Source organism: Melanostigma gelatinosum (genome assembly GCF_949748355.1).
Source record: "Melanostigma gelatinosum genome assembly, chromosome: 4".
Lineage (NCBI taxonomy): Eukaryota > Metazoa > Chordata > Actinopteri > Perciformes > Zoarcidae > Melanostigma > Melanostigma gelatinosum.
The window spans coordinates 17,369,240-17,391,532 of NC_136637.1; the positions used below are offsets into that span (position 1 = coordinate 17,369,240).

The 22,293-nt window shown below is 42.4% G+C and overlaps 2 protein-coding genes across 4 annotated transcripts in view; one reads left to right on the forward strand and one right to left on the reverse strand.

The window, feature by feature from the left end:
• Window positions 1-13,697, forward strand: part of bcar3 (BCAR3 adaptor protein, NSP family member) — a gene marked incomplete at its 5' end in the record, with an annotated part of 56,736 nt that extends 43,039 nt beyond the window's left edge. The window contains 13 exons of the mRNA XM_079267969.1: window positions 4,323-4,451; window positions 5,470-5,595; window positions 5,988-6,104; window positions 6,415-6,647; window positions 7,438-7,538; window positions 8,055-8,174; window positions 8,710-8,793; window positions 9,181-9,785; window positions 10,476-10,591; window positions 10,972-11,143; window positions 11,348-11,459; window positions 11,654-11,857; window positions 11,964-13,697. Coding sequence (XP_079124095.1) covers window positions 4,323-4,451; window positions 5,470-5,595; window positions 5,988-6,104; window positions 6,415-6,647; window positions 7,438-7,538; window positions 8,055-8,174; window positions 8,710-8,793; window positions 9,181-9,785; window positions 10,476-10,591; window positions 10,972-11,143; window positions 11,348-11,459; window positions 11,654-11,857; window positions 11,964-12,142 — 2,298 coding nt within the window. The 3' untranslated portion in view covers window positions 12,143-13,697. The remainder of the gene's footprint in view (window positions 1-4,322; window positions 4,452-5,469; window positions 5,596-5,987; window positions 6,105-6,414; window positions 6,648-7,437; window positions 7,539-8,054; window positions 8,175-8,709; window positions 8,794-9,180; window positions 9,786-10,475; window positions 10,592-10,971; window positions 11,144-11,347; window positions 11,460-11,653; window positions 11,858-11,963) is intronic.
• Window positions 13,698-15,569: 1,872 nt separating this feature from the next.
• The window catches only part of fnbp1l (formin binding protein 1-like), a 34,852-nt gene continuing 28,128 nt past the window's right edge, over window positions 15,570-22,293 (reverse strand). For 2 of the 3 annotated variants that reach the window (XM_079267493.1, XM_079267491.1), the window contains 3 exons: window positions 21,669-21,847; window positions 21,322-21,359; window positions 19,346-21,230 (listed from right to left, as the gene is read on the reverse strand). In XM_079267493.1, coding sequence (XP_079123619.1) covers window positions 21,090-21,230; window positions 21,322-21,359; window positions 21,669-21,847 — 358 coding nt within the window. In that variant the 3' untranslated portion in view covers window positions 19,346-21,089. Of the gene's footprint in view, window positions 19,316-19,345; window positions 21,231-21,321; window positions 21,360-21,668; window positions 21,848-22,293 lie in introns of those variants that run through there. The other variant, XM_079267492.1, reaches the window with a different exon arrangement.

Sequence of the window (22,293 nt, forward strand, 5' to 3'; positions counted from 1 at the left end):
GAGAGAAGAAGAGGAGGAGGAGTGGGAGAGGAAATAAGCATGTTGGAAAGACATGCGGGTCAGTACAGTCCACTGTACTGCCATGTTGTGGTCCATATGCACAGGGTGGTACAGCATAAATGCAGCTGCTCCCGGAGGATGACATCATATTGCAGGGTCTTATTAAAGGCCAGCCTATAAAAAACACTCCCATCCACCATTTCCATCTCTCCTCCTCTCCCTCACTACTTCCAGTCCTCCCCCCTTCACTCTCTCCATCTGTCTTCACTCATCTATTTCTTTCTCAGTTCTTCTTCTGTTCTTCCTTCCTCAGCTACATAATCCATTTCCTCCCTCCCTTTGCATCTCCAGTCCTCCCTCCTTCCATACATCCTTGTCTCCTTCCTGCCATGCATCCTCGTTCTCGACAGCACTCGTGGCCGTCGGCTGCAGGTGTAAAAGCATTTTAATGTTGTAATGAATGTAATCACAGATGTGACTATAATCCATAACAAAAAACAGACGGCATGTCATTTATTAGAGCTCCAACACGAGCCAAGTCAACTGAAGCCAGCTCTCGTGCTTTCAGATGATCCGGTTGAGAACCAGTGCGCGTCTGTGTCTAAATGTGTTGTGTAATGCCAGTAAGGCAAGGCAAGGCAAGTTTATTTGTATAGCACATTTCAACAACAAGGTAATTCAAAGTGCTTCATATAAAACCATTAAAAGCATCAAAACATAAGGCAAAAGAAAATGAGATTTAAAAACAATTAAAGAAACAGTGTAAGAAATAAAATTCAGTAGTAAAATGCAGAAATGCAGGAAATTGATTAATATATTAATTGAACGTGGTTCAATTAAAGGCAGCAGCAAACAGAAAGGTCTTCAATCTTGATTTAAATGAGCTGAGGGTCTCAGCAGACCTGCAGCTTTCTGGGACTTTGTTCCAGATATGTGGAGCAGAAAAACTGAACGCTGCTTCTCCATGTTTAGTTCTGACTCTGGGAACAGAAAGTAGACCGGTCCCAGACGACCTGAGGGGTCGGGATGGTTCATAAGGTAGCAGCAGATCAGAGATGTATTTTGGCCCTAAACCATTCAGTGCTTTGTAAACCAACAGCAGGATTTTAAAGTCAATTCTTTGTTGGACAGGAAGCCAGTGCAAAGACATCAGAACTGGAGTGATGTGGTCCACCCTCCTGGTCTTAGTGAGGACTCGAGCTGCAGCGTTCTGAATCAGCTGCAGCTTTCTGACGGACTTTTTACAGAGACCTGTAAACACACCATTACAGTAGTCCAGTCTGCTGAAGATAAATGCGTGGACAAGTTTTTCCAAATCCTGTTGAGACATAAATCCTCTAATCCTTGATATATTCTTCAGGTGATAATAGGCTGATTTTGTAATTGTCTTGATATGGCTGTTCAGGTTGAGGTCTGAATCCATAACTACACCTAGATTTCTGGCTTGGTTTGTGGGTTTTAACATCAGTGACTGAAGCTGAGCGGTGATTTTCAATTGTTCGTCATTGGTACCAAAAACAATTACTTCTGTTTTATCTTTGTTTAATTGAAGAAAATTCTGGCACATCCAGTTGTTGGTTTGTTCAATGCAGTTACCCAGCCCTTGTATGGGATTATAGTCCCCTGGTGACATAGTTATGTAGATTAGATCCGGTACAACAGGAAAAGCTGCCCAGACGTACTGCTTTTAACTGACGTGCAACAGAGAACCAAAACAAAAAGTAAAATTCAAACCGGAGACAAATTACATGTATGCGTAAGCACACATGGCCAATAAAGCTGATTCTGATTCTGAAAAGAAATCAAAGTTGATGCAACCTCTAAATCTTAGGTATTGTACATCTCTTTGTTGCTCCTTTCTGCCTCCCTTAGACAGTATCACCATGAGGGGGGGGGGGGGGGCATGGCCACTCTGGTACAACAGCTGGAGAAATTCTGAATTCTAAAATTATCAATAATTGATGATGACGTGGGCAACACACTGATCTCCAAATTGCTGCTGATGGTCAGGCCAGAGCCTCAGTTCCATTTGGTAGTAGAAGTTATACTCCAATGCACGGTTGTTGTTTAGATCATAGTTTATCTCCTTGATTCAAGTGGGTAAAGTCAGGCTGTAAAAAGCAGAATAATATCAGAAAAATGTACAATAAAAGGCCAGGTATCAAATGTCAATTAAAATTTTTTTTTTTCAGATATATATATATATATATATATATATATATATATATATATATATACAAATACAGTTCTACATATATATATATATATATATATATATATATATATATATATATATATATATACAAATACAGTTCTACATAAAACACCCAGTTATTATAAAATGTGGATTTTACAGCCGTCCCCATGCACATTTTTATCATGTTCTTTATCCTCCACTCTCCAGGCTGAATGAACAGATGATACTAAAACCAAAAGGTTTCTGAAAAGTCAGACTCCGTTGAATAAATTGGTAAAGTAAAGAATAAGAAACAATGTTAAACGACAGCATGTTTCTCCTGCAAATGATAATCATTTTCACATTTTCTTTATTCATTCAGTTTAAAAAAGAGAAAAACACAGTTTGCACGTGACTAAACTACTTTGCTATTATATTGCATACAGCGAAATCAATGCAGCCACAGGACTGCATGATGGCTCTGTTGTACAGCCTCTCGTACCGCTGCTGCACCGACGGACACATAGTCACACAAGTCAGGCTGCAGTGACATGTTGCCTCTGCTTCAGAAACAAACTAAATCAGTGCACGAGCATTATGACACAGAGCCTGGTGTCCACTGTGTTCTGTGTGGAAGCTGTAAAAGGATACGCTGATTTCCTGTCACACATGGAGATGTGGCAACTGAAGGCAGAGAGGGGTCTATTGTGTGAGAGAGAGAGAGAGAGAGAGAGAGAGAGAGAGAGAGAGAGAGAGAGAGAGAGAGAGAGAGAGAGAGAGAGAGAGAGAGAGAGAGAGAGAGAGAGAGAGAGAGAGAGAGAGAGAGAGAGAGAGAGAGAGAGAGAGAGAGAGAGAGAGAGAGAGAGATTCAGTTTCCTTTCAGGCACTTTTTTAAAGGTCGCTACAGTTAAGTTGCAAACCTACAACATAGCGTTATAGTATCATAGAACTGTAGACCTGCACTAGAACTAGACCCATCCTCCAGTTTTACTTGGAGCTCAGCAGCTTGAGCATAACTTTCTAGTTTCACCTGTCAACTCTAAGGGAAAGTTCAGGGAAGTGTTTGCGTCACTGGAGAGTGTGTGTGTGTGTGTTTACGCACGTCAGGTGAGGGTGTGTATGGAGGCATGTCTGGGCAGTTGGGTGGGGTCAGGATGGAAAGTCGAGAGAGGAAAATCACAGAGGACACAGAGAGAGAGAGAGAGCATGTTGCCTGAAAAAAGGACTTGTGTGTGTGTTTAATGATTGTATGCGTTTGATATGAAGTGTGTATTTGATTGAGGGAGAAAGAAGGAGCGATGCAGAGACCCAGCAGCTGTCATGTAAGTGCATGTGTGTGTTGTATGGTGCATGGTGGTTGTGCTGACTCTGCATCCTGTCAGTTACCGGATCGTTCTGTCACTTTTCAACTTTCCAAACTTTCTGGGCTCGCTGTCTGGATTTTACTGGCTGATCAATCACTCAATCATCTGTCATGTGTCTGAGTAAGACTGAACTCGTCATTCTCCTGTGTTTGGGGTTATTTTCAATCAGTTTGGTTTTCAGTATTGTGTGTTGTTGATTGCACAGATTGTTCCTTTGAGGCAAATTATTAATTTTGGGCGGTAAGGTAAAACTTTAAAGAAAAAGGTCTGATGGCTTCTTCATGTCATGTTATATAAGCTGCGTTATACAAGCTCATCACATATTTTTTAACTGCTGCTATGATTTGACACTGTTTACTTTTGCTTTTGAATTGTAGCACATTGGCTTTTGTCTTCTACTTTAATTTGTGTTTAAAATGAAACTTTTATTGTTATTATTACTGGAAGTAGTAGTAGTTGTAGTGGCAGCAAAAGTATCAATACCAATAAATGCATTTACATAGGTTATAGTGCTGAAAGAAAATACAGAAAATAATTAGCTTTAGCCTTAGCCTTAGCTTTAGCTTTGTGTCTGAGTGAAGAGTTGTTTCGTTTAGTTGTTGCTGCTCGACCAGAGATTCCTAACCTGGAGGTTGTAAATAGTAAGCGTATCGGAAACTTTCAGCATTAGCTATCTTCAAAGCTGTGGATGGATGAATGAAGACACTGACGTCTGTTTCTGTGTGTTTGTAGAAGTCAGCCCCTTTTATTGGGCTCTGTTTTTGTATGTTCTTTTATCGCAGTTCTCCAGAGATCAGTTCATCGTGGACTGCCCCTCAGAGAAACTCCGCAGGGAGCTGGAGGAAGAACTAAAGCTGAACTGTGAGGAGCCGAGAAGCCACGCGTGGTACCACGGAGCGATTCCCAGACAGGTAACACACACACACACACACACACACACACACATAAATCTGAGTCATGAGTCCCTCCCTTTAAAAGCCGCGTTAAAAACTTGTTGAACCAGATCACCTGTTATTAGGCTGCCGCACTGCACACACAGTGCTTACAGAAAGATTATAACTTAAATAGTGGCCTCGGCGGCGGGGCCTGGGTTACAACATAAGGTCAGTGCATAAAAAGCTCTCTTTCTGTATGGTGTGTGTGTGTGTGTGTGTGTGTTCCCTCTGAAAGCTACTCTGAGATGTAATCATTTTTAATAAGCTGCTTCCTTTGGCTAAACTAAACTACCATTATATACTATACAAACACTTGCTAAATTAAAGTGTGTGTGTGTGCGTGTGTGCGTGCGTGCGTGCGTGTGGGTGTGTGTGTGTGTGTGTGAAAGAGAGAGAGAGAGAAACAGGAGAGGAAGTCAATTTAACAAGAGTGTGATGGATACAAAGATGAAAAACAAACATTTACAGCTTATTAGTCACCTGTCAAACAAATACTTTGACAAAAAAGAAAAGTCTAACCTGATGAATTAATCTGACGTCTGAAACTACTGTACAGTCAGGAGGATTTGGCTAAAATCTCCAGTAAATTCAAGTAAATGGACCTTGAGTTGTTTGATTTCATATTATGTACATACTTATGGGCTTAAAACGAGTCAAAGAGCACATTTCCCATATGAACATTTTCTAAATTCTGTAAGAGGTTGAGGCTTTAAACATCTTCTTTTCTTATGTAACCGCTGAAAACCAGCCGGCACTGAGCTCATAAAGAACGTAACAGTATAACAGCCGACCATTATCAGATTTAATTAAATGTTTGCACTATAAACACACAGGGTGTCCCCGCGTGTGGTTGTGTGTGTGTGTGTGTTCGTGTGTGTGTGTGTGTGTGTGCATGTGTTTGTGTGTGTGTGCGTGTGCGTGCGTGCGTGTGTGTGTGTGTGTGCGTGTGTGTGTGTTCGTGTGTACCCATATGTAATCTTCTGTGTTGCTCCAGGTTGCAGAAAACTTGGTGCAGCGTGATGGAGATTTCCTGATCCGTGATTCGCTGTCCAGTCCAGGAAGTTATGTTCTGACCTGCCAGTGGAGAAATGCTGCCCAGCACTTTAAAATCAACAAGAAGGTAAAACTACGTGTACTATTAAAGGTGTGTATTGTAATACTTTGGTACGGTGGTGAATGGTTTATGAGACCAAGTGTTTGTTTGTCTCGGCTTCACTGAAGACAGCAAACATGTTAGGATGCTCTACATTCCCTCCATCATAATGATTTCCTGCCAATTCTGATTTGGGGATCTTCTCAGTGATAGTTTCAACTTTTCATATTATTTTAATAATCGTCATAAATCAAAGCAAGAAGCTGAAAGCTCCAGACTGAAAACAGTGTATTAGGTTTAGATTCTGTTCCAGTATTTGCAGTTTCCTGCGGAATCATTTCACATTTAAAATTATTTAAAGAAAAATTGAAGGTAACAGTTATGAATAACTTCATTATTTTTAAACATTTCTCCTTCAGGTCGTGACGCTGAACGAAGCCTACTCCAGAGTCGAGTACCGGCTGGAGAGGGAAGGGTTTGACAACGTCCCTGCACTTATACGATACTATGTCGGCAACAGAAAGTCTGTCTCCCAGGTGGGTTTGGTCAAATATTTTACACATGAACTGTTTTCTTAGGCTCTTTGACGCGGTTCATTTGTTGGTGGTCAGTAATATATGGAAGTTAGTGTGTTTTACTCATTGGAAACACATAAAGAAAGCTTTGTGTGCACTACCTTCCTCTGCTGACATTAACGAGATAACAAATGCAATCCAAAGAATTCGTCGTGATTGGTAACAATGTAAAATGTAAAAACGTAATATTCCACTGTCGAAGAGAGAACGTTTGATGGAGAAAACACGTCGAGTTTACTGTGGTCTGTCTTTTTCTCTCCGTGCATTTAAGGTGGTGGGAGCCATCGTCTTCCAGCCAATCAACAGAGGGCTGCCGCTACGCTGCTTGGAGGAAAAGTACGGCCTGTCCAGCCATCACCGAGAGGCGCTCATGACGCAGGAGCGGCGGAGTCGGAAGCGCCTCAGCCTCAACATTACCAACGGACACACGCAGGACAACACGCACGCCGTGCAACACAGCGCACACTGCCGGGACAACGGCATGAGCCGAGGCAGCCAGCTCAGGTTGGTGCTCTTCCAGAAACCCACACAGACACAGTGATGAACGCCGATAAGGTTCAGTCGTGTTTGTCGTTTCTAGACAATCACATATTGAGCATGTGTAATTTGTTGGACTTTACAAATACCACGTTAAAGACTGAAAGTGGGTAGTGGGCTACAGACCAAATAACATGCTGTCTGCTACATTTGAAGAATGGAGACCAACCTTTACTCAGTCATTCTCTCTCGCTGTGTTTCTCTTTCTCTCACACGCTGTGAAAGACTTAAATCATTCCTTTAAATCCCTTCCTGCTTTTACCACGTAACCTCAAGATGTTTACATTCATCACCCAGGCAGGGGGCTGTATGTATACGACATGTTCCATATGTATCTAAAGCCCTCTACAAAGACAGACATGGTGTATGTTTGCCTTTTCAGCCAGAAAGGAACAGCGGTGTGTAATCTCACGAGTGCATCGAGCTGAATGTACGGAGTCCATATCTGTCCGAGTGAAGAGACAAAGAGGGAGCGAGGAAAAGACGAATATGTGGTCCAGAGTAGAACGGAACATAGAGACGGAGAAGAAAGGAGGAGGATAGGGAAGGAGAAAGAAAAACAAGAGAAAGGAGGTCTACCAACTCAGAAAAACAGTGTTGTCTTTGTTTCTTCCTCATTAATACGTTACTTTTTATTCTCACCGTGTCAACGTTTTGATTCGTATTTGAAATAGGTTTGATTTATTTCTCCTTTACTTGTGTTGACGATTCAATATGTTGATTGAGATCCGTTACCCCACGTCCCCCTTTCACTCAGGTTGAAGGATCGCTGTGGCAGCCAACCAGCAAGTCTCAATCAGGTCCTCGAGAGGCGACGGCCGCTCAAGGCGCACCAATCGGAAAGCTACCTGCCACTCGGTGAGTGAGAGCGAGACTCTGAAGGCCTGAGTATGCTTCACATAAAGCCCCTGTCAGATTGACCGACGGCGTCGGAAAACCCTTCTCTGACGAAGAAGACCATCCATCCCAAACCATCTGACAACCTCACCCCATTTCATGCAGCGATTGGCTTCAACTAATTGAGTTATTTCTGTGCACAACCAAGTGAAGAGACGGATGAAAGATGTGTGCTGCTTTGAGTTATTGCAGGCAGACTTTTTTTACACGCTTTTATAAGTGATTCAAAAAAAGTGTGTTAGCCGTTATTCACTTTTTGTTGTGCAAATTGTTATGAATAATTCATTTTGAGGATAAAAAGTGGTCTGTGAGATAGAATCAACTAATTTGTATCGCTGTTCTCGGTTCCAATCATCCTCTTCCTTTTTTCGCTCATATATTCTCATGGTTTACTCACCTTTTCCCCCTTTTATTCTCATCTCCTCTTTCTGTAACATGCTCTTCTTGTGCTCTCCTGTCGGCTCCTCGTCTCCTCAGGATCCAGATCTCCTGATCCTCTCCTCCCGAGCCCGAACCCCAAGTCTCCGGTCTTTCGGACGGGCAGTGAGCCGGCGCTGAGCCCCTCTGTGCCACGGAGATCTGCAGAGCTTCTGGCAGGTCAGTGGATCTGGAAGCTATAAAATCCAGCGTTACGCAAATGTGCTCGATGACAAAGCCTCTCTGCAAGAGAAAGCTCAGAAATACTGGACAACCTGAAGATCACCTGTGAACCCGAGTGCTGCTTAGTAACCATACCATCCACTGTAATGATAATAAAACAATAATAATAATACGTAGGGCCGGGAAGGAAAGAAGAACAGCTTCGTGGCCTCTGGTTTAAAAATATCTGAAGCAACAGTACAACAGTCTTATCTGTTGTGAAATCAAACACACACACACACACACACACATGTAGGTTTAGGAGACTCGCCTTTGTTTCGCCGCTGCTATTGTTTGCATGCGAATCGGAAATTAAAGTGAAAGTAAAGTAAATAAAAGACAGACTGTGGTATTACATGGTTCACTGCCACAGTAAGGAGATACGATGTGTCTTTAATACAGACACAAAGGGAATCATGACATTTACTGATTCAATTTGGTTCCAAGAATAAACAGTCGGGTCTGATAAAACACGTTGTTTATGTGTTTGCAGGCCAGGCCATCCGGGGCTCTGACAGCCAGCTGTGTCCCAAACCGCCTCCCAAACCCAGCAAGGTGCCTACATGGAGGAGTGAAGGTGACGTTTGAACTGCTTCCACATGAACATGAAATGTCAAAATACATTTTGACCAACAGATATTAAGATTGTGCACACATTAATATCGATAGGGAAGTTACGCAGATATGATAGAGATCAGGAAGCATCCTCTGAACTTAAAGTCTAAATGTGAAGAAACAGCAGCTGCTGCTGAGAGAGTAACTGCTGCTCGTTAATGAAGGCGTTTCAATTCATGAAACATTGCTGTACTCATTGTTATAAACATCTTATTAATTGTACTGTATCCTTCAGCCTTAAGTTATTGACTAACATTAACTTCTGAATTGCTGTGGGTGCAATTATTTAATGTATGGACTATCTACTCGATAGTAGACATATATTAATGTTCTGTCTGTTATTCCACAGCCACCAGAGGCCCTCCTGTACCTCCAGTCAAACCCCTGAAGTTCCTCCATCAGCGCCGCCCTGCAGACTCTCTCGGGTCCTCCGCTGAACTTCTTCAGGGTTCACATCCAGAAGCAAACGCAGGACGGACTGATCGGCTGCAGCCGAGCCCTGCGGACCTGAGGTCTTGCAGCCCGCTGGAGTGGCAGGAATCGAATCCCCTTAACCCCATCACAGACCTCCAAATTCAGCCTCCGCTCTGCAGCTACGTGGAGAGACTGAGGAGAGAGGGGGAGGGATGGAGAGAGGAGGAGGACGGGGAGGAGGAGGAGGCGGGAGGGAGGAAAGGACTGGACAGAAGCTCCTACCATCACGCCATCGCCGCCTTAGAAAACACCAGCGAGGACGACGCAGGGAGGGAGGAGGAGGAGGAAGACAAGAGGAGCAGTTTCCATTGGCTGGTCGAAGAGACCGAGTCGACGTTTCAGCCGGCAGAGTTCGGATCTCGACTTCTGCCGCCGGAGAACAAACCGCTGGAGATGGTGGTTCTGAAGAGAGCGAAGGAGCTGCTGCTCAGCCACGATCACCACAGTATCGCCAGACACCTGCTGATGGCCGACTGCCAGGTACACACACACACACACACCACACACACACACACAGTTCAACTATTTAATTCAGAGTAATTATCGATTGGCATTTTTATCTTCTCTCTGAAAGCAATGTTGCTTTTCAAGTTGAAGAACATTTTCCAGTTGAAGAATAAAGCTGCCAGTGCTCTCTAATGGACAGACTCCATAATAATCACAGAATTAATAATTGATTAATGCTATAGATCTTATCTATTGCATTTGGTAATAATGCAGTTTTTAAAGGCTGATAATCATTAATGATTCATTATGGATACATTTCTTTCTAATAAACCATGAGTGTGGTGAGATGAACGATAAAAGTTGGTCTTATTAATGGATCATCACTATCAATAAATAAATGATGAACCATTAATAAAGGCCTTTAGTCACAACATAAAAGAGTGCCTCATTAAAACCTGTTTTAGAGCAGACAGACGGAACTATCTGAAGTTGTTTACTGGTGCTGTTCCACACAGGTCCTCCGTGAGCCACAGAATTAGATTTCTATCCTGCAGCTGATGCAATAAAATGATCCTCGTGTCTCAGAAAGAAAACAGCCCTGAGCCGAACATTACACCTGATCAACACACACACACACACACACACACACAGCAGATAGAAGAGTGGAAAATAAAACAACTAAATGTAATCGGTGGCCTCTTTTTAACCTTTTTCGTCCTCCAGGTTGCGAGGATAGTCGGAGTGACTCCAGAGGTTAAAGGTCAGATGGGCGTGTCATCTGGTCTGGAGCTGGTGACGCTTCCCCACGGTCGACAGCTGAGGCTGGACCTAATGGAAAGGTACACAAACACACACACACACACACACACACACACACAACAGAAAAGATATGGCGTCACTAATACTAAAACACATTTCTTTCTTTTATAGTTAATTTACTTGAATTCTTTTTTTTGTGTGTTTTCTCGTGAGATACTGGGTACTTTCAGCTCCAAATTGTCTTATTTTAAGGGGTTACAAGACAGAAAGATTGGAGACAACTGGTTTAACTGAACCAATGTGCACAAACACGACAGTGTTTCATACCTGCTCACAGTACTTCCTGTCGGCCTTAAGACAGCCACTGAAAGATCAGATTATAGAAACCGACTGAAACAAAAACAGACATTTCATTTCTGTCAGCTGGTGTTGATAGTCCTCCGTCTCCTCCGTCTCCAAGGCACCACACCATGGCGATAGGCGTTGCCGTGGATATTCTGGGATGCACGGGCAGCGTCGACGAGCGGGCGTCGACTGTACATCGCATCATTCTGGTGGCGCTGGAGCTGAAGGACACGGTGGGCGACCTGTTCGCTTTCACGGCCCTGATGAAAGCTCTGGACCTGCCACAGGTAACACACACACACACACACACACACAAACTTGATATCAAACACAGAAATATACACTTGTTTGAACCACATTCATGAATCACGAATTATCTGCATTTTAATTGCAATGTGTTCATGCAAACAGAGAGACACATGCTTGTGTCTTTCTGTTTGACGGTAGTTTGAGACGCTTACAGTTGGTGTGTGTGTCGTTGTTCTCTGCAGATCAGCCGCTTGGAGGAAACATGGACGACTCTACGAAGGAACTACACACAGACCGCCATCGGCTACGAGAAAACTCTCAAGCCTTTCTACAACAATCTGTATGAGGGCACAGGTACTGAACACAAGCATGTCTTGAGTTTCTAAAACTATCAGTATAAAGTACAAACGCGTCACAGTCACAGTTTATGAGGTTGCTTCCCAACCAGAGTTAATGAACCGTCGCCATGTTGAGAGCTGTGTAGAAGCAATCACTCAATCACAGATATGCTCTGACTTCTGACGTCCCTCCTCGTCCTCCTGCTGCAGCTTGCTCCCCTCCGGTGGTCTGCGTCCCCCTCCTGCTGCCCCTCCTCACTTTGATGGAGCGTCCGTCAACCACACCTGAGGGGGCGGAGCTCTGGGAGACCAGCGACCAGGGCTGCGACATCATGCTGCGCCACCTGGAGGCGGCACGCGACGTCGCGCACAACGCACACAGCTACACGACCAACACACAGAAGATCTTACAAGGTAAAAAAACTGAAAACGCACAAAGTTCTACGCAAAGACACGCATGCGTGTAATTGTCGTTTAATAAACAGAAGATACATGATAGTTGTGTGCTTTTTGTCCACAGGGTTCTCGTGCGATGAAGACCTGCTGGAGGTGTTTAAAACAGACTTTCAGCTGCGGCTGCTGTGGGGAAGTCGTGGAGCTTCGGTCAACCAATCGGATCGCTTCAACAAATTCAACCTCATCCTCACTGCGTTGTCACGGAAACTGGAGCCCCCGGCCAAAACACAGACCTTAATCTGACTTCAGTAGAACATCAGGTGGATCGGAAACGATCCGCGACGAAGGAAAGACAAAGAAACTGTCATGAGGTGGAAGGTTTATAGCGACAGAAATCAAACTTGACAGTAATCAGCTGTTCACAATCTTCTTATTTCTCCAGATTAATGCCGGTTTGGTTCCAGACTTTTTAAACCATTTAATATTTCACAAGACAAGTCTGTCATTCTCCTCTCCAGTTTAAAGTCGTCCCCGGGGCTCAAAAGCATCAATGTCCATCCAGTAAAACTTGAAGTGAAAAAGAATAAATGTTTATTTAGAATGCACATTACCCACAGAGTCTCTGCACAATTCACAGATTATTACATAACATCAGACTCACAACTACGAGGCTTCACGTGTGAATGTACACACACACATACAGGCAGAATCTAAACAGACAGATTGAGATGATTGTTAGGTTTCACTCCCTTACTTCCATTGCTGGGATCAGGAGATGCAGTATCTACAGGTTACTAAATTCGTCCATGTTTTAGTGACAGAAATCCTCCAAATAAATGGTGAGAAGTACCGTTCGGTCACAGCTAAACTTTAACAATGACCGTTTAAAGGGGAGTGACTGTTCGTGTGAGCACAGAGCAGACGAGAGAGGCTCGAAGGGAGACGTTGGTCATGAAATTGTGCTTTTTCCTGAACAGGCACGTGTTTTATTTTGACTCTGACATTCCAGTTAATGGAGAACAAAGTTCTACGTTGAGACTAAAAGAGGAAATACATCAAATTAGCGCTACATCTTGTGACGAGAACATTACAAATAAAATGTAAGGGTGTACCCTTAAAGGCGTGAATGTACTCTGTATTTAATCCTGGTAATTCAGCGTTATAATACAAACCACAGCAATAGTTTTATAAACTGAGGAAGGAAATTTACCTTCAAAGTCTCTGTATATTATCTGGATATGTGTATATATAGTGTATTTAAGAGTTACAATTAGATTGCTGTCTGCATTTATCTCTTTGTGACCTTTGATACAAAAATAAATCGTGAATATATATATATATATATATATATACAGATATTAATTTAATATTAATAGCAAGGTCCCCCCCCCCCCCCCCCCCCCAATCATCAGATCACAAAGACAAACTCCAGTAAGCAGTATTTACAGACAGTAGGAGCAGAACATGTGATTTGTAGCAGCAGAGCTTCCTGGACATGTGTAAATGTAGCAAGAGGATCTTTTTGTTTCCGCATAAACGTGAATGAAATGACGAGTTGGTTAACACGTGAGACTAAAGTTGTACATATTTGAAACATTAGCATGTTAATAATAGACTGTACATATGTTCTGTAGATGTAGATGTAGACAGAAATAGAAGTTGATGTTTTTATTATTCTGAACTACTGTGGTGAGAATTAATAAATACGGTGTACGATGTGCCGAGGTCTAATGGCTTTAATTGAATTCACATCTTAATTGAAAACTTTGACGACATGTTTGAAGGCTTTGTCTTTATTAATAGCTAATGCAGTAGACATTTTATTTCTGTCAGATGCTGACCGTATTTCTAAGCTATGTTACCCTTGATTTCACATAAAGTATTAAAGTAAAGGCTAGTTTAGACTCCGCAACGATGAAAAAGTATAGGCCAATATCAAACCTCCCATTTTTAAGTAAAATAATTGAAAAAGCGGTTTTCCAACAGCTGACCAACTTCTTGGCCGTAAATAACTGCTTTGATGTTTTCCAGTCAGGCTTTCGACAGCACCACAGCACTGAAACTGCTCTTGTTAAGGTTTTCAACGACATACACTTAAACATAGACAATGGCAGAAGTTCAGTCTTAGTGTTACTGGATCTCAGTGCTGCATTCGACACGGTCGACCATGCCATACTCCTAGAAAGACTAAACATCTGGGTGGGACTCTCTGGCACAGCACTTAACTGGTTTGAATCCTACTTGAAGGACCGAGAATACTTTGTGTCTGTAGCTGATGACACATCAGAGCTGACGAAAATGACATGTGGTGTTCCCCAAGGTTCAATACTGGGGCCTCTTCTGTTCAACATCTACATGCTTCCACTAGCTCAGATTATGGAAAACAACAAAGTGTGTTGTCATAATTATGCAGACGACACACAAATCTACATAACTATGTCACCAGGGGACTATAATCCCATACAAGGGCTGGGTAACTGCATTGAACAAACCAACAATTGGATGTGCCAGAATTTTCTTCAATTAAACAAAGATAAAACAGAAGTAATTGTTTTTGGTACCAATGACGAACAATTGAAAATCACCGCTCAGCTTCAGTCACTGATGTTAAAACCCACAAACCAAGCCAGAAATCTAGGTGTAGTTATGGATTCAGACCTCAACCTGAACAGCCATATCAAGACAATTACAAAATCAGCCTACTATCACCTGAAGAATATATCAAGGATTAGAGGACTTATGTCTCAACAGGATTTGGAAAAACTTGTCCACGCATTTATCTTCAGCAGACTGGACTACTGTAACGGTGTGTTTACAGGTCTCTGTAAAAAGTCCGTCAGAAAGCTGCAGCTGATTCAGAACGCTGCAGCTCGAGTCCTCACTAAGACCAGGAGGGTGGATCACATCACTCCAGTTCTGAGGTCTTTGCACTGGCTTCCTGTCCAACAAAGAATTTACTTTATAATCCTGCTGTTGGTTTACAAAGCACTGAATGGTTTAGGGCCAAAATACATCTCTGATCTGCTGCTACCTTATGAACCATCCCGACCCCTCAGGTCGTCTGGGACCGGTCTACTTTCTGTTCCCAGAGTCAGAACTAAACATGGAGAAGCAGCGTTCAGTTTTTCTGCTCCACATATCTGGAACAAAGTCCCAGAAAGCTGCAGGTCTGCTGAGACCCTCAGCTCATTGAAATCAAGATTGAAGACTTTTCTGTTTGCTGCTGCCTTTAATTGAACCACATTCAATTCATATATTAATCAATTTCCTGCATTTCTGCATTTTACTACTGTATTTTATTTCTTACACTGTTCTTAATTGCTGTTAAATCTCCTTTTGCCTTATGTTTTGATGCTTTTAATGGTTTTAAAAGGACTGCACAATATATTGCCATTTCCTCCGGGACAGAGTTCGTGCAAGGCGTACACTATAAAACGCAGATCGGCAGAGATCTTTTCCAGACGTGGTTTGTGTGCGAGTAATTGCAGAATTGCGGCAGTGTATGGTTGATTGCGTGCAGCGTAATGTCTCAGGGAGACATCAATTATTGTTTCAATGTATGTTTTAAATCTCCTTTACTTTTGCCTTTATGCTTTTAATGGTTTCATGTGAAGCACTTTGAATTACCTTGTTGTTGAAATGTGCTATACAAATAAACTTGCCTTGCCTAAAGGTCTGTAACAGGTCCCATCTGCTTCCTGCACCGATAAAATGTCACAGAAAACAAATCCACTTTTCAAAGCAGTTTATTATTAGACAATATCGTGGAAGAGAAAAAAACACCTTTTGCTCACAAAGTGTCTGACAACATATTAGCGTAAACAAAAACAAAAAATGATGTGCACAATATGGAAAGAGAAGTACTGCCATTGGTTATTACAACATATACAACATGGTAAAAATACATTTACATGGATGTCAATATCCTGCATCATCACCTTGTACCTGCCGCTGTTTTCATTCACTGTGATGGGATGTCGATGCCGAGTTGAACAGTACGTAACCCGTGCGTTTCCACAGGACAAACATGAGTTTAAAAACAAGAGGAATGTAGCAGAAGACGTCAGGGTTTGTTGTTTTCTGGGTGGTGAGCGGCACCACACTCACAGTAGCTTGGCAGGTTTCAGTAAAGAACCGTTACAATTGTACAATAACCTCATTCAACATCTCGAAGCTGCTTTAGTATAGTGTGTTTTTGCATAATATTTAGAAATACAGCACAGGGGCTATTATAATACTTAGCCAACAGTTTTTATATGCATATTAATGGTAGAAAGTAGAACTGTTAATGGGACTGTTGGTGAATTTGGTCATTCTAAAGCTGCTGCTTACTCCTGACATTATGTATCCTTTGATTAAAGGGACAGTACACTCCAAACATGTCTCATGAGCCAACCTAAAGGAGGACATCTGGGAAGATAATTACACATTTGGAGTGTACTGCAGTTGAAGAGCTGCAAGAATCTTCACAGCAACATCAACACTAATTCAGCAGGACAGATGTCCCCGTCTTCACATCAGAGGATCCTCATCTCCACCACGGACACGTGTTGTATGTCTGAGTGCACATTTAGAACTACAAGCAAGGTTCTGGTTTTAGTGCTGAAACTGGTGCTCTTTGCTTTTCTTTTTTCGATTAGTCATTTAGCAAAAACAAAAATAAATCTCAAATAAGCTGCCTTTATCTGTTTTATAACAATATGAATTGAATATGTTTTGAGTTTTGGACTTTATGTTGAACAAACCCAACACTGGAAGACATCGCCCTGGGCTGTTAAAATCTTTGATAGGCATCATCGACCATTTCATTTTACATTGTATAGACCAAACAATTAAAAATGAGTCATCAAGAATGAAAAACAATTAGTTACAGCCCTAATTGCTTTAAAAACAAACTGGACTGAACAGTTTGATTGTATTAACACTCGAACAAAAAAAAATCGAATATGCAACACGTAACTGCACACATCTCATAGCTTAGTTCACAAAAAATCACGTCGTTTTAATTAGATTTTAGGAATCACAAGCAGGCTAGCAGCTGCAGCTAACCATGAAACCAGATGTGTAGAAAAGACAGAAAGCATCGACGCCACTGTCTGTACTGTACCGGTTAGCTTAGCTTAGCATAACAACGGGAAACTGGCTCCTTTGTTTAATCCGTACAACATGTGAAAAAAGGCAAATTTCTCTCAATGTTTAATTATTTGTCCGATGCAAAACGATCACAGGTCGGAGAGCAAAACGTGGAGAAGCGTGACCATAGTTCAAGTAACAACACCGACTGAATCATTCTGTACATTTCACAGCTTCATCGAAGAAACGCAGACTACAACTATTTAGGTCTACGAGCAGCGAATCATTGGTGGCATTCTTGTCTTAAATAGCATCAAAAGTAAGTCAAACTTTACTTCAGGTGTGCAGTTTTGTTAGTCTCTTGAAATAAAATACAGTGAAGGGTTAAAAAAAAAGATCACCAGAGAGACCAATGAGTTCAAAGAATCTAGAAAAATCATGCAAAACAGAAGTCTGTCATTGCTCGCCAAGAGCTACAAAAGGAGTATAAAAACCATCAGGGAGAGGAAGAGTTCTCGCTGCTACACAACACAGTGGTCATTCATAAAGTTCACACCTCAACACAGAGCCTCATTCATCTGCTCACTCTCTAACGCGCTCATTTCATCAGATTCAAGCGCTGTGGTACTTTCAGGGCAAAGTGCATCAGTTCAGTTCAAACCGTGTTGTCTCTCGTGAAGAGTGTCAATCAAACAAACCTAAAAACAATCAGCATGGAAACACATTCAGCATGACATTAAAATATGTTAATATGTACAAATCATTCAACGGTAGAAACCAACGTCACGCATGTACACACGTTTACATATTAGTGGGTATGGAGAGCCAAACAGGCCCGTTTTGACTTCCGTAAACATGCATACATGTTGATACACGTGTGTCGTCACATTCACAAAAAACGAATTGAAAAAAGAAAATGTGTTGTTTTTTTTAATGGAGATGCACTTGAGAGTCCCCAGGGAGGAGAGGCTGAGCCAAGGTGGCTGATGGGAGATGTAGTCAGGCAGAAGGGCAGACATCCTGTGTGGAATAATCCCTCCACAGTAAAACAACAAGGGGTTGTAAGGCAGAGTCTGACTCCAAAGACACCGGAGCTCCTCCTCGTGTTTTGGTGTGATTTAAAAGCGGCGCAGTCCGGCTCGAGCGGAGCTGTGCTTTGGTGAGGGAAGGCTCCCACCTGCTGGTCAACTGGTGGTGTTACAACTCGGGTAGAGAAGAGAGGAAATGTGGGAAAAAAATATATAGAAAGAGAGGGGTAGAGGGGTCCTGTATTCACCTGATAGTCCTCCTGTCTGTCTCATGAGTAACTCTTAAGTAACAATAAACGCACAAACATAAATCATACTCATGCTTCCATTAAAATACGAGGAGCACGCAGCATTCAACACACGACCCAGCCAATGCGCGCACACACACACACGTAAAGTTGCAGTTAAAGGCACAGATAAAAACGCCCGATCATGTTTGGGACACATGCGACTGTATGAGGGTGAAGGCAGGCATGAGGAGCAGAGTGGCTCAGGCAGGCATCACCAACAGAGCACAGATGATGATGATGATGATGATATTAATGAGTGCAGCACTGACATCGTTAGTGGCAGCAAATAATAACGTAAGCCAAAAAAAAGCCTATTGATTCGAGTGAAAAATGACAAACATGCTAGCAAAATAAGCTTTCCCTCCAAAACTTTGACAGCTTCTACAGAAGACTCATTTCATTTATGAAAAAGGAAAGCTATCCTGATAAAGCACAAAGACAATGAATGTGTGAGGGTGGGGAGATGCTTCTGTTCTTATTTAAACGATAAATCCACAGAGGACAAGTACCATTAGCCACGCCCCAATTACTGAGGGCACAGCAGGTGCTGTCAAAAAGTAAAGACAAGGCGATACACACATTAATGTTTGCGCCCACACAGAGCAGAACACCAGCAGCCCGTCCCCCTGATGTGAATGGATTTGCCTCCAAACGTGTGACGCCGTCACAGAAGCTCCATCGTTTAAGACCCTTAAAGACCAGGAAGCAGCACGTTGCAGCTTGTGTTGTATTTGAACTAGATGTCAAGCTTTTAAAGCTTGAAGAAGAAGTTTAGAAACTCTTGCAGGTCAGGGAGGGACTTCTCTAATGGCCGACACTTTAGAAACTATACTAGCGCCTCTTCTTTGGATTAATCTACTCTTCTACTTACGACCCTCCCTTCTTCCTCTAACACAGAAAGCTTTGCTAATTATGGACATGTGAGCATGCAGACATGCAAACCTGCCTCCACTTAATCTCTCTTTCTCTCACTGCCTCTCTCTTGCCCCTCATTACTCTCTACCACCACCACCACTAATCAGCAATCAGCGCGAGCCCTCCACCAGCCAATCAAATCGCCCGGCCACCCTGCAGCCCTCAGGAACCTGCAGTCACATGGAGGAGAGAGGGAGTTACTACGAGACACACACGGTGCTGCAGTCATCTCTCACACACAGACACACACACACACACACATAAGTGAGCTTTAAGGAGGAGGTTTGAGTGGAACTATTTGGCAGCCTCCCCTTTAAACACATTTGACCAGTTATTGTGTGAGAAGTGATTACGTGACGATGACGACATGAGTAGTCGGGTGCCACGATTCTGCACCCTTGTTTGTCCTACAAGGTGTTGGCTGCAATAATAACCCTTTAAAACAGGACTATGTTGAGCTGTTGAGCTGAGGATTACGCCATCATGGATACCAATGAGTAACGGTCAGAGTGGTTTTTAAATCAGCGACTCGAACAATGACCAACAACAGGCGGCTTATGATATGTCAGAGACAATTATAAGAGTTATTGTTACAGCTTCTTATAACTGAAGTGGAACCATTGTCCCACTGCACACTTCCTTACTTTAATCTCTTAACTGGAGGTTTCTAAATGTCTGAAATATATTCGGATTGTTTACCATAAAAAACAAAAACAATGAATTGATCCTACTAACGAGTATTATCTGTGTATATCTGTGTGGGAGCCTGAGGGGATCACCAGATAACTAAAGAGATAAGAAAGAAAACTTATTTAGGCTTTTTTGCTAATAAAATACTGGACACTTCTCTTCCTCCTCGGGCATCTAATGCCTTCAATAAAACTGTCTCATCGTGTCCATGCAAAGGACATAACCTGCCTAACAACGTGAAACAAACAGATTAGCTCTTCGGCGGTTTAAATGTCTATCAATTCTCTTGTAATGTGATTTATCTTCTTCGATTTGTACCTATTGTACTGATGACTTTCACCACAGTGAGAAAACACACATTCATAATTAAGTATAAATATGATAGCAAAATCAATTTAAAAAAAACTTTTATTTCCATATTTTGCCATTGCAATATACAGTAAAGAGTTCGAGAAGGTTTCTGCTGTAGTGAGTGTTGAGACATTTTTAAAAATGAAACTATTTGTGAATAAATAAAGATTTGCGTCTGCAGTAGGAACCAATGGGCTTGGGGCTGAGAGCCGCCGACGGGGTTGGAAACTTAACACATTGCTGGTTTTGGTCTGTAAGTGGGATTTGTTGGCAATAATTAAAAAGGAAGAATAACGGCAGCCTCGTCCGTTAAAACTTCCAGCTCTGCGCTGACAGGACACACAACATCATGAAGACTAAATCAGCCAAACAGGTCGGTCGGTCGGTCACACACTCACTCACACACACACACACACACGCACGAAGAGCTTAAAATCCATTTTAAATCTCTCCAGTTTAAAAAAAGAAACATAGAAAATAATTAAAAATAAATTGTAATATATTACATAAGACTTAAACACTTTGATCGATAAGAAGTGGTGTAGCCTCGACAAGAGGCTCAAAACAGCAGTGTGGACATCTTCAACACACACACACGCACAGAGAGAAATGCCTCATGTACAACTTACAAATCCCTCAAAACACCATCAAATGTGTGTGTCTGTGCTCAGACACTCACCTCTGGAACATCAGTGCCACAGATATGAAGAGGACGAATGATTATAGGGTTAGAGGGATACAGAGAGGCGGGATGGAAATCAGAAAGCAGATGAATGTCCATGCAGGTGTCGAGATGCTGTCGGTTTGTTTTTTGTCCTTTTGTAGTGTTATTTGGAGGAAGAGAAAGCAGGGAGGATGGTGAGGACGACAGACAGGATGAGAGGACAGACCACAGTGTTAGCTTCAGATGTAGGTGACGGCACCTTTGCTGTTTTTCTCCATGGTGATCTCTACGTAGGAAGTGGGCACGTAGCCCTCCTCGCCGCCCTGCTTCCTCGCCCTCGTCCAGCCGTCCCCTTTGTCCTCCTCGATGATGTACAACACCTGCAGTGGAAGATGAACGGGTTGTTTTTAAGTGAACGTAATGAGTGTCTGGATAACTGGTTATTAAAAAAGGTACCAAAACGAGCGTTACCTCGTCTTCTGCCATCACCAGCGTGCCCTCGTTCTGACCTGAGAGTCAAACAAACCATAGTGTCATCACACACACACACACACCAGGGTTAGCTTTGGATCCCTCAAACTACTTTTTGTGAATTTAGGTTTTATGTTGGCACACATATTAGCATCATATCTTGCACACATCTGAAGTTTCACAGCTGCTAACATTTGGAAGCTAGTAGCCACAAGTAGCAACATGTTTACGTTCATATTGGCCCACCTGGCTAGTTAGCCACGGAAACCAAAAAGCAATAGTTTGTCTGTTGAGCTCTTTTCTTACTTTAAGCGGCCAACTTAACACTTTCAGCCGTTTGTCCTCACCATCGAAGGAGTAGAGCGCTTTGCAGTGTCCGACGACGGGCAGCGGGTCGTCGTCGTCAAATTCGTCATCGAACTCGTGCAGGTCGGGGTTCGGTTGTCCGGGCTTCGGAGGACTGGTGCGCTGCTGCTGAGGCGCGTGATGCTCCTGACTGGTGTCGTCTGTATAACTGCCCTCGGGACTGACGGGGAAACAGGCAGCAGGGCTGAGCTTGGTGTTTGCATGATTAACAAAGATCCCTTCTTCATATTCCCATGACGAGAAATGTGTGTTAGCTGGAGCATGTTGTTGAGGTCAACTTTATGAGAATAAATCCTGAGTAAACTGCGCCACTGGATTACTAGATGAAAAAATGAAGATGGTAGCTTTCATATATTTTACCTCCATTCAATGAGGAATTCAACAATGACATGCAGAACTGCTAGCAATGCTTTATTTTAATGGGTCTGTAATTCAAATTTGTATATGTTTAGCAGACCTGCTGTGCACTGATGAAAATACTTTACTTTTTTAATTTAATTACTTAAATGGAAGAATACATTATTGTAGAATTGTTTGTTGGAAGTTTTTTAGGAAAATATTCCAAAATGAAAGACTCCAAAAGTCAAGAATTGTTATTTCAATTAT